This window comes from Clarias gariepinus, chromosome 26 (genome assembly GCF_024256425.1).
Source record: "Clarias gariepinus isolate MV-2021 ecotype Netherlands chromosome 26, CGAR_prim_01v2, whole genome shotgun sequence".
In the NCBI taxonomy this organism is placed as follows: domain Eukaryota; kingdom Metazoa; phylum Chordata; class Actinopteri; order Siluriformes; family Clariidae; genus Clarias; species Clarias gariepinus.
The window spans coordinates 9,236,463-9,254,951 of record NC_071125.1 but is presented as its reverse complement, the minus strand read 5'-3'; the positions used below and the strand labels follow the sequence as shown (position 1 = coordinate 9,254,951).

Here is an 18,489-nt window from a genome sequence, read left to right as displayed (position 1 = left end):
GGGTGTACCTAGCCCTGTGCCCTAAGTCTCCTGAGATAGGCTTCAGGCCCCCCACAACCCTGTACACATGATAAAGCAGTATAGACGATTGAGTGAGTGAGTGTAATTAAGTCTTTGTGATTCATTTTCTCATTATTATTAATTAGATTTGAGCAGGTTGCTCTGTGTACACTAGCCTTTTCTAACTTCCTGATTGCTTATAGCAAGGATGCTTTTTAATAGTGATGTAATAAATCATACATTTTCTTCAAATAAATAACTTCAAAAAGCACTTCAATTACAAGCCTATTAATCTTTAAATCAAAATACAACCATAACATTACATCCTGCTTTTAAGAGTTTGAAAACACACCCTCCTGCGCTGTTCCACACAATATTTTTAGCAGAGTCAGAAGATCAACCCTCCCTTTCTCTCTCTCTCTCTCTCTCGCTCTCTCTCTCTCTGGCATGGAGCATATGTGTATACTGTACCAGAAAGCTGACCGGGGGTGCGCGCGCTACAGTGCAGGCTCGACGTCACCTCTCCCATGGCGTCACATTGACGTAGCGCATACCAGGCTGCCTATGTAGAAGGCAGACGCGCATAAATGTGCTATTAGACTTTCTCTCTCTCGCGCAGCGCGACACATAAACAAAGGCACATTGCAACTTCATGATCCCGGCGCGTCTGTCTATTTCTCTCTCTCTGTTTTATCTTTCTTTATTATTTCTTTTCCGTAGACATTTCAATCCAGTGGAGCTGAGTGGATCACGGAGTACTTTTTTTCTCACTTATCTTATTTAAAAGAAAGAAATTAAAAATACTTTTTTTGGGGTTACTGAAGAGACCTGATCACTTTTTTGCGATTATAGGATCTACTTCATTCAGCATAACAGTTTTTTGGGGCAAATTCTAGTGGATATGCACAGGGAATTATTAAGGGTCTAAAAACATATGTAAAGACGGAACCGTCACAGCAAACAAGTAAGTGAATCTATTTTTTTTTTTAGATATATTTTTCTAACAACACAGCAAGCTCAAGATGGTAAATAAACCAAGTATCATTTAAGATTTTTCTTTCCTGAAGCTGTAAAGAAGTTTTTAAAAGTTTGTTCTAACCTGTTGAGCGCACTTTGGGGGGAAAACAACAACAAAACGGAGCAGTGTTTCTCATGAATCCCTCTGAATCGCCGATTTCATTTGCGAAGGATCGGTATTATTGCGGGTTGTCATGGAAATGGGATGCCGCTTCTTCTTCTTCTTCCTTTACCCCGATGTAGACTGTTCCGCTGAAAGCTCGTGGTCTCACACCGGGGAACGCAAGGCGCGCGCTCTCCAGCCTCAAAGATTTTTAAACGTATGCTGGGGTTTGCGTGCTTCGCGCTTTCTTTCTGATCATCTCATTCATTTATTTTCTTTCTTTCTACTATTTTTAAGTATCATTATCATCATCGTATTTCCTCTCTCTGGTCCGGGGCTAGGGAGAGGTAGGGAGAGAGGGAGGTCGTGCGCGAGCCCATGGCGCGTGGACCGACCACAACCGTCCCGTACAGCTCCAACAAGCAAAGCCACAAAGTCTGTGATCTGTTTCTCGCGTGTTTCTTCCTTTAAAAAAAAAAGATTTTATACATTGCATTATTTACTCGCCTGACTATTTCACTATACTATCCTTTTGTCACCACAATGTATTTCGCGTAGATGATTATGATTTTTTTGTCTAGTGTCATATTGCACACTTGATACTATAATGAAAGAACGCAGTCAATAATAGAATAAAATGAAACGATGGAAAATGTCGTGCAAACTTTCATGCATATTTCATCAATCTCTATCTTTCATTATCAGAAAACTGTTGCGTTTGACAACCGATAAATAATCACGCCCCCTCTTTATGAACACACACACACACACACACACTTTCTCTCTCTGAAAATTGAAGAACTTGAAGTGCAGTTAGTTTCTGAATCTCTTTGCAGCAAGGTTTTTTAACAGATATTCCGGGATTCCTACATTCTATATGACATCTAGTGATATATAGCTATATATAGTGATATATATATATCATATATGAATAACATGAATAACTTATATGTACTATATATATATATATATATATATATATATATAGTATAGTATAGTACATATAAGTTATTCAGCAAATGCAAACTCTATGCTCTCTATCTATACCTGGTTAATGAGAGCCAGAGTTGCTTGGTGAGATGTGCAAAATGTCTTGTCTTTTTCTTTGCCTCTGGCTTGTCTCCCTTTTTTCTCCTCTCTCCCCGTTCCCTCAGCTAATTTACTGTACTTGTGTTATTTTTTTCTTCATTCCTTTGTCAGCGCTTATTGAGCGAGGAGACGAGCGCGTGCTTAAGGGCTCTCATGCGGTTCTCTAGGTTACCGGGGGCGCGAGCGGACCAGGGGCTTTACACACTCACACTTACACTCAAACACACACACACGATGGCAACCTGCTAGTATCTTATCGCGTATCGAAGCATCCTATGCGCGTGCGTTCTGAAAACAACATGCAACTATTCCTCCCCCAAAAATATTTCTAATATGTGCCAGTAATTTTTATAAAATGTATATTTTTTAATTATTCGGGCTTGGAAGGTGGTTTTCATCAAGTGCACACCTTTAGTCTTTAGTACCTGAAGTTGTAGGCTGGCTTTCCTCTGTAAAATGCAATTAAATCATTTTTAAAGGTGCACCGACATTCCCAAGGAAAAGGTGCAAAATCCAGGTACATGGTACGACCTCGGCAACAAGGAAAGGTTTAGAGTTTAGGACCCTTTCTGTTTCCATTAAATGGTCTGTTTCTATTTAGATAAAAGCAGCTCATCCTGAGAGGGAACTTTGAAAGGTTTTGTGAAGAAAAGTAAAACAGGGGTTTCAGTAACAGCAAGAGTTACTTAAAATCAGAACCTGTTTATAAAACCAAAACCTAAGTGTCCAAAGAAACACTTTTATTGTCTCACAGATTCAATGTCAAACTTTCAGGATTGAGGATTGATCCTGGATCTTGGAAAATCTTGGATAGACAGATTTTTTTTAAATAGCTCTATGTATTTAATCACTAACTAAATAAATACAATTTAGTGTAGAAAGTAAAGAAATTAACAATTAAAAAATCCAGTAGAAATTCCAGTAGAAAGTAAAAGAAAGATGTGCAGTTTAATTATATAATAAATGTGCAGTTTAATTATAAATTTCCTATTTGTTGTTATTTTTAATTGGGGGAAATGTTGATCTACAAACCCAGCCTACAACTTCAGTGAAGATCTAGAAAAAAACTGTTGTAAAACTTCGGTGAAAATCTTACTGTGATAAATATTCTAGTATAAGTCAAAGGAGTATGAGTTCATGGTGAAGGGGTCGAACAGGTCGGTGCGTCTGTGTTGTGTGCGTCAGAGAGGGGGCGCTAGTCTCTTTCAGACTGCACCGACTTTATTCCTGTCAGCTCCGGACAGTCAACACAGCACCGTGTCCAGGTGAATAAATCGCATGTGAACGACTTACAGGTAGCGGTGTTTGAACAAAACAAAACAAAAAATAATAATAATCAGTCCAAGTTAGATCTAGAGATCAGAATAATCAGCAGTGCAGGATGCAACTAGTTATTTACAGGGATGATGTTGTAGAGCAAAAATAGCACAACATCATTGTTATTCTTTATTTATTAATATTAATAGCATTGTTTGCATTTTTAACCGTATAAATCTATCAGGCAACGCTATAGATATTATTCTGCTAGCTTTTGATAATTGTTAACAATGCATGGGCGCAGAGCTTGTTTTCAGTCTTAATATAGTTTTTTTTAAGTTATGAAAGCCAGAATCATAATACTTTATTGATGACATCAGGAATGTATTTATTTTTTTCAAAAGTAAATGAATTTTTTTGTTTGAAATTGCACTCGATGTATGAAAGGTGCAGGAACAATAACGATGACTTAAAAGAAAACCAATGCCTTTTTGTTTCTTCGTTTCATATGACTTATGTTGAATTCAAATCTCAGCAATATTGATTGCGAAACGCGCATAATCCGCGCTTTATTTTCATATTCACATTCTCGAGCTATTATTGTTATTATAATGCCTTTCCTTCTCACATGTTCGCGTTTTACTCATAGTGGAAGAACAGTTTAACCAGGTCAGGCTGCTGCTCTCGTGCACAGCGGCTGTGGCTTTTGCGCAGTCATAGCACGTTTTAAAGCGTAGTGTCGTACCCTGGTAGTGACTGAATAATCTCCCACCTTCCTTGCACTCATTCAGGCTGACATCTGACTCATGTTTCTGAAGAAATAATGGCTTTTTTTGTTCCTGTGCATTCAGGACACATCTCCATGAGCTAAGTATGTAGATAAGGAAAAAAAAGCGATTATGTGTGCTTGAGAGTGCAAGAGTGTCTATGATGCTTGCGCTGAGTTTTCTCATCTCTTCCTCCCTATTTTTTATTTGTAGCAGACCCCGGTTCGGAAGAGCGCCTGCAGCCGAGCTCTGAGTCCCCCCGGCTCCCGGATACGTGCACCGTCGCGCGAGCTGCTCCAGCGCCGAACCCCCGCCGCGCGCCACCACCGCCCTCCAAACCCAGCACGATTCAGCGAGCAAAAGGTCAACCAGGTAGCGAGAGCCTAATTTCCTTATAGCTGTTTTCAAGATAGATAGATAGATAGATAGATAGATAGATAGATAGATAGATAGATAGGCACTTTATTTATAAAAAAAAATCCATGCAAAAGTAGCAACTAAACACTAATAAATAAAATAAAAAAACTTCTAAGATACTGTAATTTTCACAAATTGCAAAGGTTGCATTCTTACTCTAATTTATAATTTATTGCACACTAATTTAATTTTTCATATTGTCTACCAAAATGTCTTTTTTATAAAAAGATTTTATGTGGTATTATTTTGGCACGGTTCGTTAGTCCATTTTTTTTGTGTGGGGGGGGTAGTTTATAGCAGTATAATAAAGTTGTAAAAGTTAGTTCGTTGGTAAGTTTAGGTTTCTCGTGTGCTTGCTTCGACTTGGATCCTGTTAGGGTGTTTAATAAAAAGCAGTAGTAATAATAATAAGAAGAAGAAGAGGAAGAATCCCGGCTGCTTTGATGGTGCGCGTAAAAGCGCAGGAGCAACACTCCAGCTATGTGCATTTGGCGTCTCTTTTGCTTGTTCAGAAAAAGCAAAGTGAATATTTTAAAAAGAAAAAATGAAACTAAAATCCACAGAGATCTACGCCGGATGCTACACGTATCTAACCGCAGGTGTGGCAATGTTGAAAGGCTGAAAATGTTAGGAATGAGTGTGATTTGTTAACTGTAAAATAACATTGCTGTAAAATAAAATGCAATATTTGTATTATACTATATTTACAATGGTGTTTTAAAGAACTGTGTTTTTAAAAATATTTTAAATTATATTAGAGTGTGTGTGTGTGTTTGTGTGTAATTGTATGTGTGTGTGTGTGTGTTGATGTTTTGCCGTTAGATCGATGGCCTTGTGACAATGAGCAGGAGGTCACAGTCTTTGGAACAGCTCCGTTTTGTCCATCTAAAATGCTCTCGAGGTTAGACACCCTCCTGTCTTTAAGCCACTCTCAGTAAGCCTGTGTGTAACTCTGTCTGGGGCTTCAACTCACTCACACACTCACAGACACCGGCCTGGTGTATGTGTGCGCTTGGACTGTAGATGGGTTCTAGTTTTGACTCAGTGTTTGTGTGGATTTAAATACACAAGTTGTGACCGAGTTTGCATTTGAACCATTTGAGAGAGAGAGAGAGAGAGAGAGAGAGATGCTGGTTTTAGAGTTGGCACAAAGTAAGGTTTTATTTAGCATTTTTACGCACACCCTAAACTCATCGAAAAAACATTCTAAGTTAATATAAGCAATTAAATGTAATGCTAGCAAATATAAACATACTTTGCGTATTGTTTTTTTATGTTTATTTTTTGTTCTTTTTTCCATCAGTTGTGTAGACGTGCGTAAATCTGATTCAGAGGAAGTAGTAAAACAATTGTTTGCTTTAGTTTTGAAATGACAATGCTGATTGGATGGACACTCACACACACACACACACACACGTACGCACGCAGTATTTATTTTCTGTGATGTCGGTTGGTGAGAGTGCATGGAGAAATATTGAGTCATGCTTGTGAAGAGACGTCACACTTTGACCCCCTTGCTTGTTTCTCGCACTGTCTCCATGACAACAAAAGGGTCGCACGCGATGATGATGTTTATTATTATTATTATTATTATTAACAATATGTTTACTTAATTTTTAAGATGTAATATTGAAGATAATAATAATAAAAAAAATAATAATAATAATATCCAGCATATTTCTACTTATATATTTTTGTATTCTATTTTAGCATTTTATTTTGTTTGGTTGTTTATTTCTTAAGATGATTTTAATCTTTATACCCTAGGCTTTTCGGTATCACTAATTTCTTTCTCACTTTTTATTCTTTCTTTCTTTCATATTATCTTCGCGGTCTATCTGAAATCTGATGCCTTTAAATACACACACACACACACACTATTTTTCTTTAAAATAATAATTAACAAAAAAATTAATTTAGCGGATAACCTTAGTCAGGTGTGAGAATATATTTAAAACGGAGGCATCCTGTGGATGGAAATCCCTGTACTTACGCGCGCGCCCAAAGAAAGTTCAAGTCGCGCGAGACTTTCACTCCAAGACGCGCGCAACAAGGCAAATGAGCGCGTTCCCGTTAGCTCGTGCACGCGCAGGTGTCCTGAGGCCAAATCTCAGCCGTTACGTCAATTTGACTAAAGGCGCGTGTCGTTTGTGGAAGGACGTGCACGGTGACGTAAGCACGGTGTCCTGTCTGCATGAAGTACAACGCTTGAAAGCAAATACGTACATAATCAACACACACACACACACACACACACCTGCGCCACAGGGCAAAATTCCGTGTCATCCCACTCAAACCACATTCTTCCATACTACTGCATACTACTGTAGGGTGTGTACTATTTAAACTGTTTTAATAGACACTTTTATATAGTATGGAGTATAGACTCTAACCTTGTGTGTGCGTGTGTGTTGGTTGCGTGTATGCATGTGACAAAAGAGTAACTCCTGGTATAAATAATCATAATAAATGTAATTCATACTACACCAAACTATCCCATACTACCCTATATACTATACCGCATTAAACAATCTACCAGATGTCTCGATACACAGGGGAATTTAACCGCTTTTTAGCAAAATGCCAATCTGAACTTACTTTATATGGCCTACTTGCTTTTTTTACACCAAGGTCATGGTGTACCAGGAAAGGATACAGTTCAAAGATCATGTAAAGGAAAGCATTTGAAGTGCAATAACATGCATAACACAGATATGAGCACGAGTTCATCCGAGTGCAAGCGGTGACCCAGTGTGTGATTACACAGAAATGGCAAGCATGTAGAGTTGCAGCTTGCTGTTTAAAAAAAAAGTGTTTATTTCCCTTGTGTATGGAAACTTTGGAACACCCTTTATACTATATTCTTCTAAATGCCTCAGTGTGCAAGAGCAGTAACAGGGGCTTGAGCTGGTGTGTGGTGCGCTTGTGCATGTGTGTATGTACATGGTCTTACAGACCAGGTTACAGTCCATAGGGAATTAGTTAGTGACACTCGTTATTGTTTTGCTTCTTTTTTTTTCACTCTTATTTGTTTACAGCCTTCCTCATTTCAGGGAAGGTATAAAATGCGTCTGTTGTTTGTGCAACCAGTTTGCACCATAAACACACCCTGGATGGACAGTCCTTCTTGGTAATGTTCTCGGTAATGTTATCCGAAATGAAATGCAGTTCACTGCTCAGGTTAGAAGTGAGGTCTGGTGAATGAATTAACCAGTAAGTATGGATGCAGTTCTGTCACCTGATGCGCCAAGACACTTCTGTTCACTTTAGAACTCGCCTGTTAGTGTAAATACAATCCAACCTTTCTTTTGGTCACGTTTATTTTCCCTCAGGACGGTCAACTTCGCTAGCATTTGCACTTCGTATTTAAAAGCCAGTGACGTAATATCTCACCTGCAAACAGCTTTTGCTTTTTTTTTTTTTTGCATCTGATTCGTGGAAGATAATCTGACAACTCAGCCAATTTTCTCCCAAAATAACTGGCTAGGTATCAAATATTTTTTCAAACAAATCTGTTATAGCTGGCATCTTGTTTGTTCTCCTTATATTAGCATGTTTCATTTTAAACCCTCTGTGCCGCAATAAATAAATCAAGACAAATAAAAATGTGTCACTGACTAATTACTACCTGCATTTATGTGTTTCTGTCACACTAACTCATGTGCCTAAGGGATTGTCTTTGTTCTTTACTAACTAAGTATAATGCTGAATGTCTTCTTCATGTTTTACAGAAATATTCTTAATTTTAGCTCACATTTAAATGTATTATGTACAATTATGTCATAAAATTAAAACCCCTGCCTTTGGCTTTGGCTTTGTCCTTCTCTCGCTACAGACATGCCCTGTGTTCAGGCCCAGTATGGCCCCTCCCCTCCAGGGCCCAGCTACTCCGCCCAGTCCTTCGTCTATCCCGGCGAATACCACGGTAGCGAGCTAATGGCACCGGACTACGCTAAATGTGACCTGGGTGGAGGTGAGATCTCAGCAGCAGCAGCCACCACGTCGCTGCCCAGTTTTAACGTGTTCGTCGAGGGTGGCTTCGAGCCTAAACCCTCCTGCTTGTATCAGATGTCTGCCTCACAGCGGTCCACCATTAAGAAGGAAGACGACAGTTTTGCATCGGTCGAGGAAGCCATGGCCTCCGGCTCCATGTATTTCAAACAGTCTCCACCTTCGACTCCACCCACACCACTCCACCCTGGCCCGGCTGGCACCTCTTTCCTGTGGGAGGAGCCTCACGGTCTACCTCTGGTGCCCCAAGCATGCTCACGTTTCGCCCATTTCTATGACCAGACAGCACAATCCGTGCCCGCTTCCAGCAGCTACGAGGCGCCTATGGGCTTGCAGATCAGGCCCGAGCGCTCTCCATCGTCTTCTTCCTCGCACCCGCCGCCCGGCCTCGAACCACACTCTCATGCACACTCACACGTGTACCCATTAAATGTGGGCAAACCAGGAGGCCTGGGCTTCCGTTCGCTTGGCATGGGGCAATGCCCACAGTCACTTCTGGCAGAGAGCTTGCCGTCGCCACCTGGACGTGCCACCTCTGGAGAGGGCACGTGCGCCGTGTGTGGCGACAACGCCGCCTGCCAGCACTATGGGGTTCGAACCTGCGAAGGCTGCAAGGGTTTCTTTAAGGTAAGGAGTGAAAATCACAAATTGCACAAAAACAGACAAGCCATGCACAAGCCTTATAGGGGCTGGATTGGGATACAACACACCCAGAGAGGTGGGGAATAGTGTGGCTGAGATGGATCAGGAACCTGATCACACTCTCCAGTTAGAATCCTAGATAAAGTCATCTGTCTTGTTTTGCACTATAGCTTGTGCATTTCCTTGTGCGTATTGGTAACATGTGAACCTATTAGAAAGCTATAAAGACATATATTTGAGATTTTACAGTATTATTTCATACAAAAAAAATGATTGTAAGAGATCACAACAAACGAGCTCGCAGGGATATAATGCCTTGGGTGTAAAGATACAGGCTTTACTGTTTTAAAAAGCATAATGAGTAATCATTGTATAATGAAATTAATTGGTAGATAAAATGTAGAAATACATATCAGTATTCATCAAAATCACTTAATGCTCAGTTAATTAGTTAATACTAATAAATTAGTTCCATATTGTGATGTTATTGTATAGCGTCTGCTTGCTGTCGGTTGCCATGTTGTACATTTTCGAACGCCCTGCATGTGTGTGGCGGTGTGTTTGCACACCAGCGGTGGCCGGTGTTAATTGTGTATTCATTAACGCCCAATTCATGTTGCTCGTGGGGTGAATAGAGCTCTCGGCTGAAAAGTGGCGCATACACCCGACGCCCCTCTCTCCTCGAGTGTGAGGCTCAGGGTTAACACACTATTGTTACACACTCAGCAGGCTCCTTTAACCAAGGTTGTAGCCTATTGTATTTAGACAAGGATGTGTCGATGAGAGCAGGGTGTGTGTTTTATGTGTGTCTGTGTATGACTGAATATGGATGTTCTTGGAGTAACAACAGAAACGTTACGCATTAAAACAATACTTAAAAAGACAAGCCTTTTCAGGAATTACACAAGCCGAGCTGAGTTCCAAAAAAAAGAAGCGTCCAGGGTTTCAGATTGAAATGTGAAAAGTGTGTGTGCTGTGTTTGTATATGTATATGTGTGTGTGTGTGTGTGTGGCTGAGTGCTCTCACAAATCGTCTGACCGGCGGTTGCCACGGCGCCTGTGAGGGTCGTCTCCCCCGGCGACCAGCGAGAGGTGTGACAGCGGCGCGCACTTAAAATACAGCAGCCTGGAGCTGTGTCCAATATCACACACACACATGCAGAGAGAAGACACATCAGTCGTAGGCAAAGGCACAAAACAGATGAAAGTTTATCTATATTTCCCATGTAGGTAGAGACTATGAAGGCAGGAAATAATGATTAACAGAAAGTCTACAGGAGAATAAAACATAAAGACAGAAAAGAGAGAGAAAGAAAGAGAGAGAGAGAGAGCGAGAGAGAGGAGTTGAAGGATGATTTGAGAGAATGGTGGGCTGGAGATAATTGAATACAGCCTGTGGTCCTGTGCTGAGCTAATCTATCCCCGTTCAATTAGTTTCACAATTTATTTGTATTTAGTAATTAATAAAAGCAAGCTTCGGGCCTTCATGGCCATCTTTCTCTCTCGCTCTCTCGCTCTCCCTTCCTTTCTGTCTCTCTCTCTCTCTCTCTCTCTCTCGTACACACACAGAGGCAACTCAGACAATTAGCATATAAACACAAAGCATCTATTCAATTATATTCCCCAGTGCTTGAGCACATAATGCAAACATTAGTGAGGGAATTTTAATGCTGTCCATTATTTTCGATTTAATAAAATAAATAAACAAAAAAAAATAGTGACATCTTTTCACCTGTTAAAATGTACACATATACACCCATTTTGAACGTTCCTGCTTATTTTTCCATAAATGCAGAGCATTGTGCCTAATGGATTGGCTGTGCACATTTGCCATCAAATTATTCCGCCGTTAATTATTGATGCATTGTTGGTTTTTGGGCATTTTCTGACCATTAATATGCACAGCTCATTGTACTAAATGCTCTTATTTCCATATGAATACACAACAATTTTGTATTAAGTAATGGCACTGAATATTAGGAAAAACTCAGCTCTCTGTTTCACTCAGTCAACTTTTTCACAAGTTTTTGTGATACACAGAGTGAGTCATTCTGTGCCATGCATGAGAGCCATATTCAGAATACATGTAAATAATGCAGATGCTGCAAAGACCAGTTCATTCAGAAAAAAAAGATAATGATACACCTCCGTAAGCCACGGCAGTGGAAGAACTTGACTCGGGGTTTGTGCGGGCCTGGCCTGCGACTCTGCACAGCTCAATTACAAGCGTGCAGGAGAGTGTGAGCGTTATTTTGTGTTGTAATGAAGGTGAGAGGGCAAGATTAGAGACACATGTGGATACACGGGCTGGATGCACGAGACATAAAGAGATGAGCTGAAACAGCATAGACACATGTTGTAGCGCTGGTCGGCTGCACATATACACACACACTTAACCAATTAATGATGACCCAGTTCCACCCCTTGCTCTTGAACAAACACACATTTCTAATTGCTTGCTTAAAGCAGAGTGAGAGAGTAAAGGGGGAGAAATAATGTCTGATTAGGGGAGGAGGAAGGGAGGAGTGAACGATGCAGGATCCCTAAGGAGTGTGGATTTGCGACGAGGCTATTAGCACATGTTACATGTCATGAATCTGTATCCGCTTGGGCGTACCCGCCCCCAGGACCCTTCTGGGCACTGGAGCACAGTGGACAAATACAGATTTGGGGATTCATTGGGTGTTTTTTTTCCCCTGTTGAAATACTGAGCATGGTTTAATAGACTATATTTTATACATTTAGATATGTGGTGAACTGTTTTCAGCTGTCCACAATGCAGTGCCATAATGGACATTTTAGTTCTTTAGTTCTTCCAACATACTGTAGGATTAAGCTAATTTCAGTGTTTGAAACCATTCAGAGCTCATGGGATAAAGTTTACAGCAGGTCCTAGATTTGCCATAATCTGACTTGCTTGAACTTATCTTCACACCAGATCTGCTCTTTGGACGTACCGTGAGAAAAAAAGAACTCTAATGTACAGTAATTCTGCAAACCAGTGTGTAATCCCATGAGCACTATCTATTATAGATGTGTGTGTTTGTTAGAGTGTGCTCCAGGCAAGGCTTCAGACACCAACAGATAGTCCTGTCTCACTGCTGTTCTGTGTTGTGTCCAATAATTTAAAGAAAATCCCAAAGATTCTATGGTGCAATAATTGTTTGAGCTCTGTGTGTGCAGAAAGACAGAGAGCGGGACAAAGAGATAGATACATAGATAGATAGTGAGAGAGGGGAGGCTTTTTACCTGTTGAAGCAGAAGCTTCTGGTTTCACAGTTCCTAACTGCAACTACAATGTCAAAGTGTGAGTTTTCAGTGGAATTTCTATGAAGAAGTCGAAGAGTGCTCTGAAGGAGTGGCATGAAAATCAGACTGGGTTTGATGTAAAGGGGGTGTCTACTGCAGCCTGGGGCAACTGGGCCAGGAGAAAAGTCTGTAGTGGGGTTGGCAAGTCACGCAATTTGTACAATATCACAAAAAAAAAATCTGATGCACTGTTAACTCAGATGCTTTTATCTGGTGGTGCGTGGTGGACCACAAGTGCACAAGGGGTAACCTACAAACACCTAAAAATCACAGCATTCAGTGCAGCAATAAAAATGAACTTACAACACTCTTATAAATAATTTCATTCACCAATTTAATCGTGCATATAATAATAAGCGTGTATATGCTACTAGTCTGTTCCTGTAACTGACTAGTGTTTAGTCATGTGTTTTCATTTTATTTCTTTATTTTGATCGCATTAAACAAAGCATATGTGTGGACTAAACGGATCCCCTCTGGAACCATCTGGTCCCAACCTGCTTCCTCGACATCCAGTCTTGAGCCACCACTGTGCAGTTCAAAGTGTCTAAAATGCTCAAGAGAAAAGCTCATGTGCATTAAGCCTACATCTGTGCTATTTCTAAAATGATACTACACTCTCTGGAGAAAACAGTAAAAACAGTACTAAAGGTACTCAGCAGTCCCTTTGGTTGTCACTGGGGTGGATGAGTACACTTTAAAGTGTTTATGCATCTCAGGAACAGTGCACTACATCCACTACATTTCCAGGTGAAAGGTGCAAAAAAAGGACAAGCATGGAAGACACTTTTTTAAAGCACGTGCCCGCACACTTTTTAATTTTTTTTTTTTAAAGAAATACTGCCCGGACAGGACATGATGCGTGAAGAAAGACGCGCATGCGCAGGCACAAAGAAAAGGAAAGTCCTTAAATAGGCTAAAAAGGAAAGTCTGATTAAAGAGAGAGCTAATGAAAACCTTGACTCCCTGACAGACAGCTTGCGGTTTCGTTAAATTAGCGCTGTTTTCTTTTCCTTTTTTTCCCCTTTCGGTCTGTAAAGCTTTCTCTGGTAGCCTGTCTAAATCTGTAATGAAAACAACCCTGTGTGTGTGTGTTTTGCCGGTATTACGACGCGATTAAATGAGCCACAGATGTCGCTTGTGAAATTTCTGTTTTTATGTTTGTTTTGCGCGCGCTCCTGACGGCGGCGGGAACTCGCGGGTCGCACGCACCTATATTTCAGCGCGCGCATCCTTTTTACATTAATCCGTTTAGGTTGTCGCGCGCATCTCCCTCCCAACCCCCCTCTCCTCTCTCTCTCTCTTACTCTCTCCATCACTCTTTTTCATCTCTCTAAATCTGTCTCTCTCCATCCCTCTCTATCTCCATCTCTTTTTCCGTCTTTCTTTCATTTTGTGCACACGCGTTTGTCTCTCTCCTTCCCCTTTTTGCGCGCGCACACAAATCAATTCATTGTATTCAACGCATTTAATTACAACTTTATTACAGCTCTTTCTCGCTCAATCTTTTTTTCTTACGCGTGCACGTCTCACTCAGTCTCTTTTTTATGCGCACGCGTCTCCCTCCCTCTCTCTCTCTTTCTCTCGGCGCGCGCAGACAGCTCTAATATCATTTTAATAAGGTCGGTAATAATCTCGGCGGAGGAGAAAACCAGCCCAGCGGGACCTCACTCTCGCTTCCTCCCTCTCAGTTACACACACACACACAGCCCACTCCTTAGCGCAGCCACGAGCTGACCCGCGAGCTCCCAAAGGAGTGTTTCTGCGCGCGAGCGCGGCCTGCTCGCACCTCATTGTGCAAGTCACGCCGTCTCTCCCGCGAGCTCGGCATGGCGAGAAATTCATCTGATTAAATTATCCCACAGGATCAAAAGCTTATTATTATTATTATTATTACCTTGTAATTAAAATCTGACCTGGAAGCCTGAGGGAGGAGGAAGGGTGTGGGGGGTGACATGAAATAATGTGTTTATTGCTGCTGATTGTTCTCTGTCTCTGTGTGTGTGTGTGTGTGTGTGTGTGCTCACAGAGAACAGTGCAGAAGAATGCAAAGTATGTTTGTTTGGCCAGTAAAAACTGCCCAGTGGACAAACGGAGACGAAACCGCTGTCAGTACTGCCGCTTCCAGAAATGTCTGAGTGTGGGCATGGTGAAGGAAGGTAAGCTCTCAAATGCGCGCACGCACACGCACCCACGCGCACACAGAGAGACGCACGCGCAGAAGCTAGGCTATGTTTACATGCAATCCAATAAAAGTTTTAACAAACGCAATGAGATCTGCGATTGCATTGAGTTGAATACAAACCCACACTTGCTTTACTATTCTTGTGAGGATCCTGTAGTGACGTCATTATCAATGCAGCTCTTTAATACCATGCCAACTTCATTAATAAAAAGGAAACTGTTTCTTATTTTACTAATCTAATTAACATAAAAGCTGTATTTATTTATTTTATTTTTTTTTGGGTTTTAAGACCAACCGACAGTCAGATACTCTCTTTTCTGACATTTGAACACTTGGTCCAAGATATAAACACATGCAAGGTTCAACTGAAATTAAGGTAGTAGGAGGGGGCATGCATTTTTTGAGACAGAATATGATTCAGTTCACAGTACTGATGTCATGGAAATTTGATGAAACTGATTTTATCAACCTACGAGTAACGTATGGATCAGCAGAATGGTGTTCGTACATATCTTTTCTATTTGTCTTATTTGTAATTAGCGAATTACAGATTTATACAAATTAGTTACTAAATTAAATGCATAAAGATATATTAACCAAATAAAATTTAAAGAGCTTGAGGGGTTAAGTGAGTACAAATAGATTTATCTTAAGTCATTTTATTGAAGTGCATTTAAATCAAAGTGAGATACATACATTTGCACAACATAGTGTGTTTCTTTGGAAAATAAAAAAAGCAACAACAATAAAATCTAGAATAATCATGGAATGTTAAAAATAATGGTTCAAGAGCGTTATTTGGCTGTCTGACTGTTAGGGAGAATTGAAATTTTCGTTTGCTTCATATTCTGCTCATATCTGGAGTGACGTACATTCTATCACATTAAACATCTGAGCACTTAAGAGTTAAGGGCTTTGTTCAAGACCCTGGTCTGGTCTGCAATCTAATGCCTAAACCACTGAGCTACCCCAGCTTTACATTTCCATCAAATTTATAACAGCAAAGATCAGCTTCCTTTGCTGTTTATACGAACTAAATGCGCTGCAGCTCTACAGTTCGTCCCTGCACACGTAAATCCTGTTAACAGTTTTCCGCTCAACTTGTTGACTATTTATCACAGCAATTATGGCCATGAGCCCGGTGCATATGACCCCTCGTGGACCCGTGGTTAGAGACAGGAATGGACAGGAGGATCATCTGCACGTAAATCACTTAAAAGACCACATACACACACCCTTACACTGCGGGCGTCAGGGATACGGACTCTAATAAAGCGTTAGTGCTCAGCTCGTCCGGCCGGCACATGAATGAATTAAAAGATAATAGGAATGTTTATCAGTTACAGGATTTCCATCACACACTTCGCCTCAGCAATCAGGCTTGATCCGCTGCTGTAATGACACGGTCTACGGCGCAGGCATGTATAGGATGTGTGTAGATTGTGTTTATAATGGGACTTATGGGAACGTATGTCCGCTTCCTGCATTAGTGAGAGTATTGGTTTAAAGAACGCACACATATGTTCATGACTCTGCTGATTGGGGAAATTGAGTGTTTTGATATTTTGATAAGCACAATACTTGCACTATGCAAGTTGTTTTTAATGGTTGTTCACATCACATTCATGCAATATTCCATGCAATACATGTGAAAAGGACAGTGTTAAGGCTTAAAACTAATTGTTTTCATAATAAAGTAAATAAAAATATATTCTTTTACCTATAATGTGTTAAAAGGACATAACGTGTAGTTCTTGACACATAATTGCAGATATCAATAAACTATCTACTCAAAGTTAAAAGCTCTGGTTTACCCAGACTCTCAAATAGTTTGGAGTTTGTTTCACATCAGCAAGCTACAGCTTTTTTTTTTTTTAATCCAAATGAGAATCTCTTTTATCATGTATTTCTATACTGTATAAACGAGATAATTGTATTGTATATCATAGCAGTATTACTATAAATGTGATAAGTTTTACATTGATTTACATCTCAAATAAAGTTTTCTTAGCGGGTAACGATCGTATGTGATTCAGTGTGCTCTGTATGTGTTTGTGTGCATTTTCACAGTGGTGCGCACAGATAACCTAAAAGGTCGGAGAGGTCGTCTGCCATCGAAGCCGAAGAGTCCTCTGCAGCCCGAGCCGTCTCCCCCTTCGCCCCCTCTCAGCCTGCTCAACGCGCTCGTCCGCGCCTACTCCCAGTCCATCCCCCGAGAGCTCGACTACAGCCAGGTACCTACGTCTGCCTGCGTAACGCTGTATGGACCCTCGCCGTCTTTGTTTCTCTGAACCTGTCTGCTGTTTCTTTGTACCTCTTCCTGTCTCTGTCTCTTTCTTTTATGTATCTGACAATTTCTGACGCCTTCTGCGTTTCTCTGACTTTTCTACTTTTCACTACTTTCACAATTCCTTCTCGATTTCGCTCTGTTTACCTCAGTCTCTGCCCACTCAACCTTTCTCTGTCTCGCCCACACCTATAATTCAGTTTAGTTTCCGTGGCGTGACAAATAATGATACTTCTGCACTCTCAAAACTTGGGAAGTATTAGAGAATATTGAAATATGAAAAACAGTGGAAATGAGACCTAAAATGCCGAATTAGTCTAACTGTCCTTAACACATCATCTTCGTCTCTGCTTCTAGTTCAGCGCAGTAGAGACGGGGACCTTAGCCGAAGCTCAGCAGATTCAGCTCTTCTATCGGATCCTCACCGGCTCCATGGAGGTGACGCGTCGCTGGGCCGAGCGGCTCCCCGGCTTCACTGAGCTCCACCATGATGACCAGAGTCTGCTTATAGACTCAGCCTTCCTTGAGCTCTTCGTACTCCGCTTGGCCAACAGGTAGGGGAATGGTTCATGGTTCTGTGGTTCAAATCAGGATTCATTTGGTGTGCAAAATTTGGTGTGGCATCTCGTGGACTCTTATCATTCTAAAAACAGATCATTTATCCTGCTGCAGTATTTTCATATTAGTTATTTGTATCTTATAATACGAGAGCCGTTCAAGTCAAACTGGGATGTTGAAGGTGTAAAACCGTGGTTTTAAACAGCGGTTTAAATGGTTTGGTTTGCGCCATTTAAACCGCTGTAAAACATTTGAATGGTGCAAACGCTGTAAAGAAGGCCGTACGTTCATGAATGATGATCCTCGTTTGAGGTAGTTCCTGTCAGCGAGTGGAATGCCTGATTGGAAGAGACACATTTGTCTGTGGGAACTGTACACACAATCATTCACAAATGCCTTTTTAGGAACTCTGAGTTATTGACACATCCCCCACACAATCCTGTGGTTTCCATTAAAGGAGTTCCTGGGAGGCCAGCGTTTCAAATGTGAAGCAGGCAGACATAGACACTGAGAAAACTTTTTACCAGCACTAGCGAAGCGCTGGGATATGTAGCAGACGATTATGTAGCGATATAAAGAGAGTTTATCACTCTTTTAGTTGTGTTCTGTTATTCTGAGCAATCAAAAATCCTGGTTTGACTTGAACGCCTCTCATATACTGAGAGCTATAATATCGGATTGTGCTTGGAATTTTCCCGAATCTCCATGGTCTCTTCACTAACACCTCCGTGCTCTTGGTCTTTCACTGGTTTGGAGGTTGCTACGGTCACTGAGCTGACCACCCTCGGCATGTGCTTTGTTGAAGTTTATGGGATAGCAACCCTCTTTAACTCTCACACATATACGT

The 18,489-nt window shown here is 40.9% G+C and overlaps 1 protein-coding gene across 4 annotated transcripts in view; it reads left to right on the top strand.

The window, feature by feature from the left end:
* Positions 1-572: 572 nt before the first annotated feature.
* Positions 573-18,489, top strand: part of nr4a3 (nuclear receptor subfamily 4, group A, member 3) — a 29,031-nt gene continuing 11,114 nt past the window's right edge. The window contains exons 1-7 of one of the 4 annotated variants that reach the window (XM_053487803.1): positions 574-964; positions 4,447-4,596; positions 5,473-5,551; positions 8,486-9,288; positions 14,642-14,771; positions 16,868-17,031; positions 17,442-17,638. In XM_053487803.1, the coding sequence (XP_053343778.1) occupies positions 5,491-5,551; positions 8,486-9,288; positions 14,642-14,771; positions 16,868-17,031; positions 17,442-17,638 (1,355 nt within the window). In that variant the 5' untranslated portion in view covers positions 574-964; positions 4,447-4,596; positions 5,473-5,490. Of the gene's footprint in view, positions 965-4,446; positions 4,606-5,472; positions 5,552-8,485; positions 9,289-14,641; positions 14,772-16,867; positions 17,032-17,441; positions 17,639-18,489 lie in introns of all 4 variants that reach the window. The other 3 variants (XM_053487802.1, XM_053487805.1, XM_053487804.1) reach the window with 3 other exon arrangements.